This window comes from Sus scrofa, chromosome 17, assembly GCF_000003025.6.
Source record: "Sus scrofa isolate TJ Tabasco breed Duroc chromosome 17, Sscrofa11.1, whole genome shotgun sequence".
NCBI classification, from domain to species: Eukaryota; Metazoa; Chordata; class Mammalia; order Artiodactyla; family Suidae; genus Sus; species Sus scrofa.
The window spans coordinates 35,521,550-35,540,077 of record NC_010459.5 but is presented as its reverse complement, the minus strand read 5'-3'; the positions used below and the strand labels follow the sequence as shown (position 1 = coordinate 35,540,077).

At 54.7% G+C, this 18,528-nt stretch overlaps 1 protein-coding gene across 7 annotated transcripts; it reads left to right on the top strand.

Annotated features, from left to right (window-relative positions):
• Nucleotides 2,460-16,670, top strand: FOXS1 (forkhead box S1). 7 transcript variants are annotated; one of them, XM_021077446.1, is made up of 10 exons: nt 2,460-2,917; nt 4,698-4,790; nt 5,111-5,203; nt 8,752-8,941; nt 9,262-9,359; nt 10,180-10,291; nt 10,410-10,475; nt 11,246-11,608; nt 12,152-12,270; nt 12,500-16,670. In XM_021077446.1, the coding sequence occupies exons 3-10, from the start codon at nt 5,195-5,197 to the stop codon at nt 12,590-12,592; spliced, it is 1,050 nt and encodes a 349-aa protein (XP_020933105.1). In that variant the 5' UTR covers nt 2,460-2,917; nt 4,698-4,790; nt 5,111-5,194; the 3' UTR covers nt 12,593-16,670. The 7 variants fall into 7 exon arrangements, with proteins under 7 accessions (XP_020933105.1, XP_020933107.1, XP_020933108.1 ...); XM_021077448.1 differs by lacking the exon at nt 5,111-5,203; XM_021077449.1 differs by lacking the exons at nt 4,698-4,790; nt 5,111-5,203 and having other exon boundaries at nt 2,539-2,917; nt 8,752-8,862.

Here is an 18,528-nt window from a genome sequence, read left to right as displayed (position 1 = left end):
GGGAGTGATCCTTCCCACCTAGAGTTTACTTTTTTTATTTTTTATTTTTTTTTAGGGCCGCACCTGAGGGATATGGAAGTTTCCAGGCTAGGGGTCAAATTGGAGCTGCAGCTGCCAGCCTACACCACAGCCACAGTAACTCCAGATCCAAGCTGCATCTATGACCTACACCACAGCTAACACCTACACCATACCACGCCGGATCCTTAACCCACTGAGCCAGGTGAGGGATTGAACCTGCATCTTCATGGACCCTAGGCAGGTTGCTACCGTTAAGCCACAACGGGAACCCCTTCCCACCTAGCATTTAAAGGCCAGGACAGCCACTGAGGAGGGAGGACCTCAGGACAGCCCAGGAAAGCAGCAGACTGCTACTAAGATGAACAGGTGTCATCCAAGCTGATTTTTTTCCTCAACTAAAATTAACTTAGAGTTAAGAAGGATCTGAAGTTGCTATGTAATAATCACCTGTATGGGATTCTTATAATGAATGCACCAAGCACTGTATTCAGGGCTGTGAGGGGGCCCAGATTCCAGCGTTGGGGGTGTGGGAGGATGGATGAAGTTACCGTCACCTGCTGCCCAAGCTCCTACTCTGCACTCATGGAATACAGGTTCATTGAGTACCTACTGTGTGTCAAGCATTGTGCTGGGCACCGAAGACACAGCAGTGAGCAAATCTCTGCCCTCACGTTGCCACTGTTCTGGTGGGAAAGACACTGGAAAGACAGATAAAATATATATATTTTATCACACACACACACACACACACACGTATAGTGGTCGTGGAGGGTGAACCATTGTGCTATGGGGGGGGGAAAGCATTCCAGGCAGAGGGAACAGTAGGTGAAGAGGCCCTGAGGTAGGACGGTTTGTAACAAGCAAGGTGGCAGGACTCAGCAAGACAGCAGGGTGCCTGCGGTCCTCCTGGCTGGTCAGTGGTACCACCATGCACCAGGTTTAAAACATCTTTCTGTTTCTGCTGGTGTCGCTCCCTGTTTGAAAACCCCCATCCCTATCATCCATAGAACAAAGGAAAACACGTTGATCTGATGTTCCAGGTACTTCGTGGTGCTCCCCCACTTCCATCTTTGCTTTCACAACACTCTGACTCAACAACAGCCATAATAATACTACTCATTTATTGAGCACCCACGATGGGCCAAGCAAAGTGCTAGGCATTTTCCCTGCATCTCATTGAACCCTCAAGCCACCCTATGAAGTAGGCGTTGCTGTTTAACAGAGGGAGAAACTGAGGTCGGTGCCCCAGGTGGTCAGCCAGCAAGTGATGGGGCTGGGATTTGCATCTAGGCAGCCTGGCTGTGGACCCATCCTCCTCATAACTATGACGCTGCTCCGCAAAAAAAATGAAGAGATTGCCTGACACAGTCAAGCCCCCTGCTTAGATGTAATTCTTATTCTTGCATTGAATCGTATGAGATCCTTTGTGCCCCACTGGAGCCCTACGGTTCTTTGTTTGAATCCTGGCGTGACTGCAGAAGTGTCAGAACTGGGTGGCTGCTGCCACATGAGGACAGAGAGTGGGGAGCATGAAGTCCCCTGACAAGTACACATGAGGGACGGTGCTCTCAGCCTCTGGTCAAGGTCGCCGGCCTCCAGCTCTGTGCTTGCTGCAGTGAGCGGTGGTTTCTCTCAGAGCTTCGGTTTCCCCAGGTACACAGCAGGGGGTGGGGGCATCGGAGTCACCTGACCTCTTTCATATCACGACCTCCCTCTGACAATTTAATGAATGATATAAACCCCAGAAAAATGCATAGGGATGAAAAAATTGCATCCACTTTTGGGAGAGGGGGGTCACAGACCTCAGGAGGAACCCATGAACTCCAGGTGCAGCTGTTGGGAGGCAGTGAGGAGGGGAGGCACTGTGTGGGCTCCTGGGCTCTGGGAACAGAGTCACAGGTTCAGATCCTGGCTACCCCCTGCACTAGCTCTGTGACCTCAGTCTTCTCCACAATGAAATAATTATACTCATCTCACATGCTCTTGTGAGAACCAATTGAGACACCACAGGAGAGGCCCAGCACCCTGGCGAGTGGTCAGGAAAAGGGGACCCCCAATATTTAAAGAGATATTTCTCCAGGTGTGACCCAGGGGCCACCTGGATCAGAATCCCATCGGGGAACTTGTTAAAAATGCACGTTCCTGGGCTACTTGCACAGAAAATCTGATTCTGCAGGTCTGGGATGGAGTGTGCATTTTAAACCAGTCTCTGCCTCCCAGTTATGCTGGGAGTTAGCTTGAGAAGCACTGTGCCTTTGCAACCTGCACGGTCCAGATCCTGGAAAGAGTCTGACTTTCTGAGAGGTTGGAAAGAGCAGAAAACAGGTGCAGGGGTGGCGCCAGGGATGCCTTTGGGTGCCGGTCGTCGCCCCTCCCACTCCGGGACGGGCAGAACCTTGGCTACCCCATCCCGAGCCACGCAGTGGATCTTGGCGTCCCATGGGGCCGCTAGCTGTCCCCTACGCTAGGTCCGACTCCCTCCAGGCCGGGCGACACGGGGAGGGGCAAAAGAGCCTCGGGGGAGTAGAAAGGAAAGCGAAACTGCCCGCGAGACTTTCGCTTTCGCCGCCTCCGGGCGCCATCCAGGTGGCCCGGCACTCCCCGGTCGCGCTGGAGTGCAGCCGCTGCGCGCCCCTGAACCGACCCCTGGCGCACCGCGTCCCCAGTGGCCGGCGACCTCTGGCGGAGGGACGAAGGGACGGTCCCAGACAGCAGGCCACCCATGGCGGGGGCCGGGGGTCCCCTGCGCCTTCGCGATTGGCTGGTGGCACAGATCGAGAGTGGGCGCTACCCAGGGCTGCGCTGGGAGGACGCGGGCAAGACCCTCTTCCGCATCCCCTGGAAGCACGCAGCCAAGTAGGGCTACCAGGCGCAGCAGGACGCCGCGCTCTTCAGGGTAAGCGGGCGGCAGCGCGGCCCGGGAGGGCTCTGCAAGTGCGTGGTCGCAGCGCCGGGACGGACCGTGCGCTGGTCACCTGGGACCACTCGCGCAGCCTTTAAGCTCAGTTGTCTCTAGGTTGAGAGTGGCATTCTCTCTCGGGATGGGAGACCCTCCCACAGCTTCTTAAAACAGAATCTGCCCAGGGCTGCAAGTCCTGAACCTTCCCCACCCCTCAGGGGACTTCTCCTCCCTCCCCACCGGGAAATGAGACGCCGCTGATGGGAATTCCCTCCGCTTCCAACCCCCAAACGGCCAACCCCAGAGGCTTGGGGACATTTTCTGTGCTTCCCCAGCACCAGCCCATCTCATTCTCTAGGGATGACCTCCCTTTCCTCAGTCACCGCTAACTTCCTCCAAACTGGCTCTTTCCCATGCAGATTTTAAATTCTGGAATCTCCCCCAAGCCCAATTAGTAACCACCCCGCATACCAGGCCACCCGCTACCATCCCAAACAACCAGAGCCACCTCCTGCTCCTGCTTCTCTGGCCTCCCCTCCCCTTTCACAGGGTAGAGCACCCAGAAAGGGTCTTGTGATCATCAGCTACCTCGCTCCCTCACTCATAGCGCCCCAGTTCCTCCGACCTCTGCAGTCTGGTTTCTCTCCCTCCTCCTAATGTCTCTAATTGCCAAATCCAGGGGTGCTATCACAGTCATATTCTTGGACCTCCGGGTGGGCCTCAGTGGGATAGACCCTCCCTTCTCCTTGAAACACTAATAACTTGATTTCCAGAATCTCAGGGTCCCCACGCCGCCCCACTCCTGACCTATTTTCCCCCTACCTTCCTGGCGCCTGCTTCTCAGCTTCCATCTCCGCCCTCCTCTTTTGGGGCTCTCAGCATTCCCTCCGGGACCTCCTTCCTCTGGTCCCACTGCCTCCTTTCACAGCCTCAGCCTGGAGCCCAGCCATTCCCAGCCTCCCCTCCAAGCCCCAAATCTGTTAGTCTAGCAGCCCCAGACGACTCAAACTCAGCATGTCCTCAGTGCTACACTCAGCAGCTCCCCCCTAAAAAAGTCTGTGTTTCCCAAAATGGAAGATGGCATGGATCACCATGCAGACCCCTGATTCAGGCACCCAAACCCTGGCCACTCCCCTCTCTTCCAATCTCCTTCTAATCCGTCTCCAAGGCCTGCTGGCTCTTCCTGCAGAACTGCTCTTCTGTCCATTTACTTGGACCCATTCCCACCATCTCTCACCAGGACAACTGCGTTCCCTGCTTCCCCTGTGCGTCAGCTCTTCCCTCTGTCCCCCAGAGGAATCTTTGTCAATGTAAATCTTGTCTTGGCCCAGCCCTTACTCACACTCCTTCCATGGCTCCCCTTGTTCTCGTGATAAAGTCCCAACTCATGACCATGATCTCAAAGCCCTGTGTGAACTGCTCCTCCCTGGCCCTTCTCCATCTCTCTCCACTCCTTCTCCAACTTTAGACCTGGCCCAGACAGTTCTTTCAGTTTCTAAATGCATCCTGTCTCTCTCTCTCTCTCCATGAGACCTTTGAACTTTCCATTCCCCCTGCCTGGAACACTCTCTCTTCTTCCCTTTCACTCCCATCATGCTCAGCTTAAACAGCTCCTCCTCAAGACCCATCTTCCCTCATTCTTTCATTTGTTTAATGCATTTATGATGCTCTAACTCAATGCTTCTCCCAAGTCGTCCCTGATGTCCCTTCTGCTTCTTCCATTGGAACAACTTTCCCTATGAACACCAAGTGCCTCTTATGAATCTGCCTCCTCTAGTTGCTGGAGGGTGATGACCCTAAGCACGATGCCTGACCCCTAGAAGGAGCTCAGTACTTACTGAACGTGTGGTTCCTGGCCTACGCCTTAAGGGTATGTGCTGTTCAGAAGTGAAAGAGTCTGGGGACTGGCCCTCCCTATCCCTCCCTCTTGGGGCTGCCTTGACCCATCTCTCAACCTACTGTGGACATGCACTTGGGACTCCCTGGCTTCACATCCTCCTGGTGCCCATTGCCCACGGGATGCATGCCTTCCAGAACGTTCATCATCCAGCTTCGATCTGTCTCTTCCTTCTTCATTCCTCTTCCTCTTTCTCCCACCGCATTCAGTTGATCTTCATCATTCACGGATTCCATACTTGCAAATTCGATTACTCGCTATAATTATTTGTAATCCCCAAATCAATACTCCAGGCACTTTTGGAGCCTTTCATAGACAAGCAGAATGGGGAAAAAAAAAAAAAATTGAGTCACCAACGTGCGTGTTCCCAGCTGAGGATGAACAAGGTGATAACTCTAGTTTCAGCTCTTCTACTGTAAACAGAAGCCCTTTTGCAGCTCATATTTAGTTCTATGTTTTACATATTTTTGGGCTTTTTCTTGGTGATTTCACTCTTTATAATGGCCCCCAAGCCTACCCAGGGCTGAAGTGCTGTCCCGTGTTCCTAAGAACAAGAAGGCTGCGATGTGTCTTTCAGAGAAAATGCGTGAGCCAGATATGTTTCTTTCAGACACAAGTACAGTGCTGTTGGCCATGAGTTCACTGTTAACGATCAACAATTTATATTAAATAAGGTGTCCTTAAACAGAAACACACATAGGAATTCCTGTCATGGCTCAGCGGAAACAAATCTAACTAGGAACTGAGAGGTTGCAGGTTCGATCCCTGGCCTCCTCAATGGGTTAAGGATCTGGCGTTGCCATGAGCTGTGGTGTAGGCCAACAGCTATAGCTCCAATTCCACCCCTAGCCTGGGAATCTCCATATGCTGTGGGTGAGGCCCTAAAAAGCAAAACAAACAAACCAGAAACACACATAGAACAGCTGATGAAAATGGTATGACTAGGGGCTCACAGGAACCTAGCCTTGTAGTTCTCTTAGCAACTAACTCAGGGTTCATGTAAATTTTACAGAACACAGCTACCATGAATAAGAATCAACTGTACACATATCCTCAGACACAGATACCAGCTCCAGCCACACCAGGCCGATCACTGTCCCCTGAATGCACCACGTCCACGTCCTTCCATAACTTTTCTCAAGCTGTTCCCCTGTCAGGAATGTCACTCCACCTGGCAACTTCCTAGGCATCCTTCAAGGCCCAGTTCAAGTCATTCCACCAATATTTATTGAGTACCTCCTATGTACCATGCACCACTCTAACTAAGCCCTTGGGGACACAGCAATGTCCCCAAAGACCCCTCTCTCACTGTGATGATAGCACCCTGTGCCTTGAGCCCAGGTTACCTTTGAGTTAGAGCATCCTTAATACGATAAATGAGAACTGCAATAAATAAGCACTGTATGCCAAGTGCTATGCTAGGCACCTTACATAGACTGCCCATCTTACACCCACCACAACCAGGCGAGGTTAGGTATCCGCACCGTTGATAGACAGCAAAATTGAGCCTTAAAGTTCTCACCACTGACGGGTAGCACCAACATAGAAACTGTGGCTTTCTGTCTGGTGTCCAAGTTTCCCACTGAGTGTGATTTTTCAGTTAACCTCCCTGCCCCAGCCCTGAATGTGCTCTGTGCGAGCAACACATCTCCTAGTGTCCTCCCATTTGACTCCTCTGCTTGACTTTTCTTGACTCTATCCGACCTCAGGACCTTTGCACTTGCTGACCCTTCTGCCTAAAACAGCATTCCCCCAGCTCTTTGTCAGACTCCACCCTTCTTTTTAATCAGGTGTCAGCCCAAATGCCACTTCCTCCAAGAAGCCTTTTCTGATCACCCTCTATAAAGCAGCCCCTCATATTTCTTCAGATAGATCTTTAGAGCATGATCCTGAATAAAATAAAAATAAGACACAGAATGAGATCTACAACACAGTATGATATATATAAGGTGAGAATACACACAAAACATCAATACCCACTTTGCAAGAAATCATACAAACCAAAGATATTCATTAAACACATTAGAGTGACTGCTATGGTGGGAGAACTTGTTCTCTGTCCATCTAATTTGTTGCTCCTAGATGCTTCTGGATGGTGCATAGACTCTATAGTGGGCATCTAATAGACACACATACCCATCCACTTTCCCAGGAATGGACACAAGTTTGATTTCTAGACCTCAAATAACACTGTGATGGATCTGCTTGCCCTGGTCCCCTCATGAGGCTCTGTGAGAATTCCTTTGGGATTGGAATTTCTGCTCACAGGCTATGCTTATACTCATTTGGCCTAGGCATACCTAATTACCCTCTAGAAACACTGCACCCATTCCACATCCATCAGCAGTGTCCATATCCCAACCAATTCCTGGCTTATGCAGCTGGCTAAGTGTTGCAAGCTTACAGTGATATCTCATATTTTTATTTGCATTTCTCTGGCATTCATGAGTTTCAGTAGCCCCTCTTAAGCTAACAGGCTTCCAGCTTCCTCTTCTGTAAACCACCCATTCTTGTCCTTTGATAGAGAATTTTTTCTTTAGGGGATCCTGTCTGGTCCTTGTTGATTGCAGAAGTTCCTACATATTCTAGATCTTGGTCCCTTGCTGATTTTAGACATTGCAAATGTTTTTTGCCTTAGGGTTCATGTCTTTGAAATTTTGTTCAAGAAGCAACCTCTGCACCTAGAAGATTTTCTCCTACATTATTTTCTATTAAGTTTACAGTTTTACCCTTTACTTTTGGTTTTTTAATCATCCAGAGTCTACTCTGTATGTGACAATGGGTAGGGTTCTAGTTTTATGGCTCTCCAGAGAGCAAATCATACTACCATTTTTTATTTTTTATTTTTTTGGTGTTTTTGCCTTTTCTAGGGCCGCTTCCCACGGCATATGGAGGTTCCCAGGCTAGGGGTCGAATCAGAACTGTAGCAGCTGGCCTACACTGAAGAGCCATAGCAACGTGGGATCTGAACTGCATCTACGACCAACACCACATCTCACGGCAACACCAGATCTTCAACCCACTGAGCAAGGCCAGGGATCGAACCTGCAACCTCCTGGTTCCTAGTCAGATTCATTAACCACTGAGCCACAACAGGAACTCCGTATATGTAAGATTTAACAACTGTTTCCTAGACAATTGACTATGTGAAAAGGCGTGGAAATTTATTCACATGGGTAGGCAGACCTTAAAGAAAACTGAGTTTGGCATGGTCCTCCTTACTCTGGACCCTTCTGTAGGACTAGAAGAGCTAAGAACACCCTTGACTGTCCTGCTGGGGCACCTGGGGTCTTTTTTTTTTTTTTCTTTTTATAGCCACAGCAGCATCATATGGAAGTTCCCTGGCAAGGGGTAGCATTGGAGCTGCAGCTGCAGGCCTACCACAATGCTGGATCCAAGCTGCATCTGCGACCTACACCGCAGCTTGTGGCAACTCCGGATCCTTAACCCGCTGAGCAAGGCCTGGGATTGAACCCTCAACCTCATGGTCCTAGTCGGATTTGTTAACCTGGGATTGAACCCTCAACCTCATGGTCCTAGTCGGATTTGTTCCCATGATGGGAACTCCGACTACTATCATTTTATATCCCATCATCCTGTTGATATTTCATTTCTCACAATCCATAATTTGGAATATAGTTATTTCCTTTTGCTGTCTGTGGCCGCTTTCTCTCATTAGACTGGGGTTCCTTGAGAACTGGGACCATGTCTATGCTGTTCCCATTCAGTCCCTAACTTGGGCCTGGCACATAGCAGGAGTTCAAGGAATTTGTGTTGGATGAAGGGAGGGGGGAAGAGAGGGAGGGATGGAGGAACAAAGGGACAGAAAGGCACAGGGAGAGAAGGATGGGCGATAAGCAGCCTTCAGCCCTTGGCGTGGCACCAGCCCCCTCTCCCAGGCTATTCCTCCCCAAATGCCCCTGCTCATCCTCAGGCGTGGGCCATACACAAGGGCAAGCACCTAGAGGGCATTGACAAGGAGGACCCCTCCACCTGGAAGACTCGGCTCCGCTGTGCCCTCAACAAGAGCGCGGACTTCTGCGAGGTGCGTGAGCGCAGCCAGCTGGACATCTCCAACCCCTACAAGGTGTACCGGCTCGTGTCCGATGGTGCCCATGGCCCAGGTACCATCATACCCCTGGAGGTAGCAGCTGAGGATGGCTCTCTGGGCAAGAAGGACCTCACTTTGCCCATCTGTAAAACAGGAAATGATGGCTTTAAACTCATGGGCTGGTAAACATAGTAGGACCCTTAGGCCACCCAGTTTCTCTCCCCATTTGAGAAGGAAAGCCCAGAGGAGGCAGGGGGAGAGAGAGAGAGAGAGGGAGAGAGAAGAGGTGGGCCTTGCCTGAGGTCATGCAGAGAGCGGGGCTCATCTCAGACAAAGTTGAGGGGGCTCCCCTTGGGGCCCAGGAAACCACAGATTGTCTCCTGCTTCATCCAGTTACCAGGGCTTGTGCTCCCCATAAAGAGGAGGACATTCCCCAGAGCCAGCAGGAGCCCCCTGGAGAAGGGACAGAGCCGGCCTGCAGGACAGACCAGGTCAGTGTGCCCTTCCAGCCCGCACGGCCCTTCCAGCCCAGCCACCCCCCACCCGCTCCCTGATCCCCAGTGCACTTACCTCATCCTCTCCGCCAGCTCCTGCCTGTCTCTGTCCCCATCCCTCCAACAGCTCCACTTCCTACCTCTACTCCATCTCTGCATCATTTTCTGCTCTTTCATTCCATTCTCTTTGCCTCCATCATTTCTGTCCCATCACCTTCACCATCTTCATCTCCATCACTCCATCTGCACCAACCCTATTTTCTCAGCTCATCCCCCTCGCTTGTCATCACTGGGTCCATCCCTCTGTCCCCACTCACCCTATCAGATCCAGTTCCATCACCGTATTCCCTTCATCATCATCACCTCTCTCATTGTTGCCAACTCCCCCTCATCTCTCTCTCCATCACGGTCTGTATCATCTTTTCATTTCCACCTCATCACCTCCCCCTCTTCATCTATGGGTCTTTGCTCTGCCCTCATCCCCCCATAAGCCTGGCTCACGCCACTGTCCCTAGTGCCCTTATTCCACGGCTCTGTTCCCCCATCTCCATCACCCCTCTCCGCATTCACTCCTAGCACTTCTCTCTCTATCACGATGAGCTTCATCTCCGACCACATCACCCCCAACAACCCATCAACTCTCTCTTTGCCTCTGTAGGGGAAGGGTGTGAGCTCTGAAACCTCAAAGTCCCTGTCAACCCCAGCTGGCCTTTAGTCTTGTCCAGACCTCCCCGTGCCTCAGTGCAGACTGTCGGGGAACTCCTGTGGCCCACAGGCCTCCTCTCCCACCTTCACAACCCTTTCTCCCAATGCTCAGGATGGCTCCGGATTAGCCACAGAGGATAAGGACAAGGAGCGGCGCCCCAGGCTGGCCCAGCAGGGCTCCCCACCACCAGCTGCCCTGCTCCCAGGCCCTCTGGCTGATCACCGTAAGGACTGGGTCTCCTCACCCACCCCTGCCTCCTCCCAGGCCTCTTCTGGGACCTTGATTTGGGGTCAAGGGACCCAAAATGAGGTGATGCCTTACTGCTTCCCCTCCTTCCCCAGGGTACCAAGCCCAGGATCCTGCACACCCCTGGGGCCTCTTGCTCTCTGAGGATTTCGGCAACCCTGGTGAGGAATCAGAACGTCCTCTCTTCCAACCTCTATGCAGAACGGGGGAGGGCCCAGGGTTGGGGCCAGATAGATGGCCTGTCTCCCACCCAAAGGCCCCAGCCCAGACTCCAGATAATAACCAAACCACTGCTAACATTTGTTGAGGACCTAGCTTATGCCAGGCACCCTTCTAGGCGCTCCCCACAGCCCTGCAAGATAGATACTGCCGTTATCCCCATTTTATAGATGCAGAAACCAGACACAGAGGTTAAAATAAGAACCCGGCTCAAGATGGCACAGTTGGTAACCCTGGGAAAGTTACTAACAGGTACAGCGAGAGATTAGTATCCAAGGGCCTGGCTGCAGAGCCCACAGCCCTACCCACTGAGATTTTTTTGGCTCTTCATATGGAAGGCTGCTGTTATGCTCTTGCTGCCATTATTATTATTAGTCACTGCTGCCATTATTATTAGCAGTAGTAGTATTTTTGTTACTATTAAAATATTTGCTGGGAAGACACTCCTAGAATCCCAGAAGTTGGAGACTCCTCAGTGCCATGCCCCCCTCCCACTGTGCTAATAGCCCCAGACCCTATGCTTTTGAAGTTCAACTACCAGTTGGTTTATTACTAGAAGCTGCTATTATATAATTCTCACAAGTGAAAATTATCATCATCACTTATCTAGAGGGGGAGCGTCAAAAATTCCCGAGGTCGGGGAGAGAAGGACCTGGAGTGCAGGGAGCTGGCGTCTCCAACGCCGGGCGCGCGCCCCCTGCCTTTTCCACAGATTGCTGGCTGCACGTGCGGCTCTTCTACGGCGCGGAGCTGGTGCGCGAAGCCGTGGCGCGCACTGCCGAGGGCTGCAGCCTGAGCCCGCGCGCCGCCGCCGAGCGCCTGCTGGGGCGGCCACCGCGCATGGCGCAGGTTCGCTTCCCGGAGCCGCCGCCGGGCGCCCGCGTGCTGCGGTGCCTGCTGCCGCACTTGGAGCGCGGCGTGCTGCTGTGGGTGGCGCCCGAGGGCGTCTTCGCCAAGCGCCTGTGCCAGGGGCGCGTGTACTGGCGCGGCCCGCTCGCCCCACACCGCTCGCGGCCCAACAAACTAGAGCGCGAGCGCACCTGCCAGCTGCTCGATACGCGCCGCTTCCTAGCTGGTAAGAGCGCGACGGCGGGGCCGCTGGCGGCGCGGGGCAGAATGGTCGGACACAGGGGCGGACAGAGGGGATTGGGTACCCGAGATGTGAGCGCCGGGAGATGGGCTCGAGAATGCTGGGCATGCGGTGGACCTGGAAACAAAGGATATGATGCAGAAGCCCCCGGAGTGGGAACGAATATGGGCACAGTTACGGACATAGCGGTATGGGAGGTGTGGCAGCCGGGCAGGCTTGGGGCATAAGCATAGCACTTGGGCACTTGTCATAAGGCATTAAGCATAGGCGGGCACTGGGAGCACTGACCACCAGATAGGCATAGGTGAGTGGCAGTGAGCACAGGGGCATGAGTCAGGGAACATGAAAACTAAAAGTGGGAGCAGATGTGGGACATGAGGCAGGTGCCAGGATGCAGAAGTGGGCCTAGGGCAACGGCACGCAGTGGGGATGTGGCCTTACCGGACGTGGGCATGGGATGTGAGCACAAGGTGGGCACGGGTGGAACGCCCCATCCTGGCCCAGACCCCACAGTCTCCGTGTCCGTAGAACTGCGCGCCCACCTGCAGGATGGCCGCCCGGAGCCTGAGTACCAGATCCGGCTGTGCTTTGGCGAGGAGTACCCGGGGCCTCCGGACCAGCCCGAGGAGCGTCTCATTATGGCCCATGTGAGTCACCTCCCACGCCAGCAGAGGACCACACACTCCAGTCCCTTCCAAATGGCCTCTCACTGCTCCCCCCAGTCCCAGCTCCACCCCTGACCTGCCCTCCGACCCTCTGATCTCTAAGACCCTGGCGAGGGAGGTAGGGCTCTCACTAGGGCTGCCGCTTCCCACCAGAACATAGGGGGCGATAGCGGAGAGAATTGGCTCATTACCCCACCCCCACCCCCTGCAGGTGGAGCCGGTCTTCGCCCGCGAGCTCCTCCTACACTCAAAACGCCAAGGCCAGGTCCCCAGCCTTGAACCCCCGAGAGCGTCACTCACCTGATGACACAGCTGAGCCAGCCTTCGGTGGCTGCTTCCACCTCCCGTACCCTCTAAAGCAGCCCCCCGGCCCCAGGGCGCAGATCCCACCCAGCCCTGCCGCCAGCTGAGCCAGGGGACTTGCGGTTTCGCCCCATCCATCGCCCAGGTAGGATGAGACAGAGGAAGCCAACCCCGGCCTTCAATCCCTCAGCCTCTCAGCGCGGAGAGGCGGGGAATCCTGAAAGAAGGTGCGTGGGCGGACAGCTGCGCAGCTGAGCGGGGGGCATCAGGCCTGAAAACCAAACTTGATCTTGAGGTTTCAGAAACAGCAATTAAGACAGAAACAAGGCTTTTATTTTTTAAAGAAACCAGCCTTTTTTGTTGGGAGCCCAGCATGCCTCTAGTGACTTACCTAAGGCAGACCTCACCTGTGATTGATATGGTTTGCTTAAAGCTGAGTTTACCAATAATTAGATCCTCAAGATGGTTTAGACTGGGGTCAGCCAGTAAGAGGAACCCCTGACCTCTGAGGGGTTCTGAGTTTCCAGACCCTCCTTCCACCTGTCACCAGTCTCTCTTCTTCCGGGATGCGTGGGGAGTCGTGAGGAAAGTGCAAAACGGTGGACTTGGTCTCCAAAGATTCTGTCTTTGGAGAAGCTGAGGCAGGCCCCCAAACACAGCCCCAGGACAGAAGCCAAAGTGGGAGCCAGAAGTCCAGCCCCTCCCCAAGCGCCATCAATCTTTGCAAACTCCAAGTTGTAAGGAGTCCTTGAGAACTGGGAGGGAACCCCTCGCCCAAGAAGGCAGTGACCCTGCCTTGTCGGTAAAGTTACTGTTTTCCACCCCAGATATCAGACCTTTCACCTTTTCTGATTTCTGACCTCACTTATAAGAATTCTCTTACAGATGGCAACATAAAAAAATCGCTTTTAGTGATACAATAAGCCATTTTTATGGAGGGAAACCTCTATGATTCAACAAAGGAGAGAAGTCAATCAAACCACTATTTTTAAAATTTTATTTATTTATTGGAGTTCCCATCATGGCTCAGTGGTTAACAAACCCAACTGGCATCCATGAGGACGCGGGTTCGATCCCTGGCCTCGCTCAGTGGGTTAAAGATCCGGCGTTGCCGTGAACTGCGGTGTAGGTCGCAGACGTGGCTCAGATCTGGCATAGTTGTGGCTGTAGGCGTAGGCCAGCGGCTACAGCTCCAATTCGACCCCTGGCCTGGGAACTTCCTTATGCCGTGGGTGCGGCCCTAAAAAGACAAAAAGACAAAAAAAATAAAATTTATTTATTTATTTTGCTTTTTAGGGCCACACCTGTGGCATATGGCGGTTCCCAGGCTAGGGGTCAAATCAGCAACGCTGGATCATTAACCCACTGAGCATGGGGCTGTCCTCTACCCCTGCCCCTCATAGAGGAATGGGGTTAAGGAGTTATAGAATTCTGGTTGAAATCACAGCTTTGTCACTCACTTGCTGTGCCATCTCAGGCAAGTCACTTAACTTCTCTGAGCCTCAGATTCCTGATCTACTCACAAGAAGTTATCAAGATCTCTGGAGCAGAGTTAATCGGAGAAGTAAATGCCCAGAGGGGAGGGAAGGGCTCATGGACAGTGACACACGGTAGGTGTCCACTAACTTGTGTAAGTCGCAGATGCTGTTTGGATCCCGTTTGGCTGTGGCTGTGGTGTAGGCTGGCAGCAATAGCTCCGATTTGACCCCTAGCCTGCGAACTTCCACATGCCGAAGGCGCGGCCCTAAAAAGCAAAAAAAAATAAAGATGGGAAACTGAGCCTCAGCCAGGGACTTGGTTGAGAGCCTCTTGGGAGGGCGGCTGTCTCTGACCAGGTGTCTGTCCTCCCCACACTCGTCACGAGAGGGCGCCAGGGCTCAACGAACGGGGTTGGGCCCGCCCTCATCACTACCCTAGGCACCCCACCCACTGTGGACCCCTCGAGGAGAGCAGGGAACAGTGTGACCCCAGAGTGCTCTGCCCTCCTGTGGGGGGAGAAAGTCAAGCATGGGCCTGGAGGAGGAGAAAGGGGGAACTAGAAGTGGGGATTCAAGGGGCCCCCGAGGCTTTTCTCACAGAAACTCCCAGTTCTCCGGCTCAAGACACGGATTCTACCTCTGCTCTCTCGTGAGCATGCGTGTGTGTGTGTGTGTGTGTGTGTGTGTCTAACGCCCTCTTTCTATCTCTGCATATTTCTTTATTTGTCTCACTCAATGATTCTAACTTTTTCTGTACTGTATCTCTGTGTGTGTCTAATGCCCTCTTTCTATCTCCACATGTTTCTTCATTTCTCTCATTCAGGGAGTCTCACTTTCTGTGTTGAGTCTGTGTGTCTCCCTTTCTTCTGTCTCCGTCTAATCATCATCTCACTTTCTGTCTCTGCCTCTATCTTCTCTGTGTGTTCCTGTCTCTCTCTTAGTGTGTCTGCCTCTCTTTGTCTCTGTCCCTCGGTCGTTTTTCACTCTCTCTGTCTCTTTCCCTCTCTCCGCCTTTATCTCTTTTTCTTTCTGCCTCCCTGTTTCACGTCCTGGCCTCCTCACCACCACCAGCACGTGTGGGCTGAGGGTCTCAGGCCCTTCCCTCCCATCTCCTCACCCTGGCAGCTGCTCACAGCTTCCCAATCCTGGCCTCTCCTGCCCGCCCCTCTTGGGCCTTGGGGGAGGGGGGCGAGGGAGGAAGGGAGGGCAGCCTGGTGGGCCCACCCCTTTTTGCCTTTCCAGGCTGGGAGGCTGGGCCAGTGGGCCTTTTAACCAGCCTGGGCAGGCTGGGCCGGACACCAGCCCTGGACACGGTGCCTGGCCTCCGCGGTTCCGGCAGCCGCCAGCCCGGTCAGCATGCAGCAGCAGCCCCCACCCGGGCCCCCGGCCCCTGCGGCCGAGCCGACCAAGCCTCCCTACAGCTACATCGCCCTGATTGCCATGGCCATCCAGAGCTCACCGGGGCAGCGGGCCACGCTCAGCGGCATCTACCGCTACATCATGGGCCGCTTCGCCTTCTACCGCCACAACCGGCCCGGCTGGCAGAACAGCATCCGCCACAACCTTTCACTCAACGAGTGCTTTGTCAAGGTGCCCCGCGATGATCGCAAGCCCGGCAAGGGCAGCTACTGGACGCTGGACCCCGACTGCCACGACATGTTCGAGCACGGCAGCTTCCTCCGCCGACGTCGGCGCTTCACCCGGCGCGCAGGTGCCGAGGTCGCCAAGGGCCCTGCCAAGGCACGCCGAGGAGCCCTCAGGGCCACGGGCCAGGACCCGGGAGCCCCCGACGCTGCGACTGGCAGGCAGGGCCCCTTCCTGCCGGAGCTGCCGGAGCCCAAGGGCCTGAGCTTTGGGGGTCTGGTGGGGGCCTTGCCAGCCAGCATGTGCCCGGCAACCACCGATGCCAGGCCCCGACCCCCCTCGGAGCCCAAGGAGATGCCCACATCCAAGCTGGCAGGCCCAGGGGAGCTCCCCGTGGCCACCTCGTCTTCCCCGTGCCCAGCATTTGGCTTTCCTGCCAGCTTCTCCGAGGCCGAGGGGTTTAGCAAGGCCCCTGCACCCATCTTGGCCCCGGAAGCAGCCGTCGGGAGCAGCTACCAGTGCCGGCTGCAGGCGCTGAATTTCTGCATGGGAACTGACCCGGGCTTTGAGCACCTCTTGGCCTCAGCAGCCCCCTCCCCTGCACCACCCACCCCTCCAGCCTCACTCCGGGCCCCGCTGCCTCTGCCAGCTGACCCCAAGGAACCTTGGGTTGCAGGCAGCTTCCCCGTCCAGGGAGGCTCGGGCTACCCTTTGGGGCTGACCCCCTGCCTATACCGGACGCCAGGAATGTTCTTCTTTGAATGAAGCCAGCCGACCTCGGGCTGTCCCCCGCCAACTGCACCCTCCAGGCCGAGCCTGACTCTAGGATCTGGGGAGCTCTCAGAGGACGCAGGCCTGGCAAGCCAACAACACCTGGGACAGGAAGCCGAGATTGGAGTGGTGACCCCTCAGCCAACCCCCAGGGCCTCGGGACAGACTTGGGGGTGAGGGGAAGCAGGGCCCCATTGGGACGTACTCTGTGGCTCTCGGGGCCAATAAAGCCAGTGTGATGATGAGGGTCAGTTTGCTGGATGGTTGAGGGCTGAGGGCCAGGACGCCTGGTTCCATGGAGGGCTACCCGCGTATGGTTGTGGGGTCCGATGGCAGGGGCAGGGACCCCTGATGGAAATGTCTTACACGAGGCCTTCTCCTGTGGGGGACTTTCTCAGGGAGTTTCCCAGGAAGGCAGAGTAAGAGGGGAGCAGGGGGTGGGAAAGAGAGAGAGGAGGGTTGCAACCAAGAGAGACACCCCAGGCTGGAGTGAGGCTGGGCTGGACGGAGGGCTTGATTCTCCAGCCCCCAACCCTGTGACTCAGCATCCCTCATGATGAGCAGTCGCGATAACTGTGACCATTGGTGGCATTTCTTCTGTCTTGGACTGATAGGTGTCCTCTCACTGAATGCTGGGTGGTGTGGAATATTATTCCCAGTTTACAGCAGTGGAAACTGAGGTTCCAAGTTTGAGGCTCACGTGCTCCAGCTCCAGATGGCAAATGAATGGCAGAAAGGAAATCAAAACCAGGTCTAGCTGGCTCTACCCCTGCCCGGCGATTTGAGTGAGGATTCAGCGTGGCACGCAGGATGTCCCCCAAGAAGGAAGGGGGTCTTTTTTGGAGTCTTGGCATTGCAGGGCTAAAAAGGTGCCCCTTGCACAGAGACAGGGAACCCAAGGCTCAAAAGGCAGGCCCCACTTCCCTTGTCTGGATTTCCCAAATGCCTGGGGGACCCGCCCTGAACTCCCAGCTCTCAGAGGTCTCCTGGTGACTCTAAGAAATCACCTCCCGTGTGGGGGAGTGGCTGGCCATCTGGGTGCAGATCAGAAGAAACTGAGCCCTGACCTTTGGCTTTCTTTAGCTGTCCCCTTGGGTGGAAGCAGAAGAAATGGGTGTATCCGTGGACCCCATCAAAGGAACAGACTTAGGGACCTGAAACCTCACTGTCCCCACACCCTCCAACCCCAGACTTGCAGAGGCTTTCTTCTGGATCCTCGGTCTCCCCACTGGAATGTGGGTTTAGGGACAGAAGAGAGGGCCAAGGACACTGGGACCAGACCCTTTCTGGTCTTTGCTGTAGGAGCCTGGAGGGTCTTATGTCCCACGGAGTGATACCCAGCAGGCTGGAGACCCCTTTATCAGGCAGGCAGCCCAGTGCCTCCAGAAGCCCCACCTTGGGCAGGCGGCCACGCTGGCTTCGGTCTCTGCGGCTCCCTCCTCCCCCAGCAGGTCCCCTGGGGCCTGGGAGGAAGCGAGCCTGGCTGGATAGCCCCAACTGTCTGGTTCCCACAGACTCCAGAGCCGGGTCGGAGGGGGACCTGCAGGGGTGGGGGCTCACTGCGGCTGTGAGGGGTTGGAAAAATGTCTGGCCAGCTGTGGGGACCCTCCCAAGCGTGCATGCCAGAGCCCAGCCTGGAACCCATGGAGCCATGAAGGGACAGAGAGTGGGTCTGTCCTGTTGCACTTGGGCAGCCTCATGGCTGAAAGGGGAGGGGATGGAGGCCCGCGTGTGGGGTTCGTACCACGGTGTGTGCATGGGTGTGTCAGTATGTCTCAGGGTGTGTGTGTGTGTGTGTGTGTGTGTGTGTGTGTGTGTGTCAGATGCACCGAGACAAACAGTTACAGGGACCGGGGCAGATTCAGGGGGGCGGGGTTCTTTCTCACTTGGGTCAGGGAAAGAGGCCTCGGCCGGGCACTGTTCCCTGTGGTGCATTCCTGTGGAGACTTGGTGACCCCGGGCCCTTCCCAGCCTGAGTCCTGAGCTAGTAGGAGGATGGGAAGGCTGTTCCAATGCCGGAGCCCAGGCTTCTGCCCCCCGCCCCCGCCCCCGCCCCTGCGCCCGCCCAGAGAAGATTTAGCCTCTAACTGGGGCGGGGGCTTGG

Bases quoted from the DNA above. Each gene is read 5' to 3' on its own strand.
- FOXS1 (XM_005672824.3), top strand. From the start codon at position 8,596: ATGAAGGGAGGGGGGAAGAGAGGGAGGGATGGAGGAACAAAGGGACAG. The intron at 8,942-9,261 runs GTACCATCATAC...TGCTTCATCCAG, and splicing joins CGATGGTGCCCATGGCCCAG to TTACCAGGGCTTGTGCTCCC. The intron at 9,360-10,179 runs GTCAGTGTGCCC...CCCAATGCTCAG, and splicing joins CGGCCTGCAGGACAGACCAG to GATGGCTCCGGATTAGCCAC.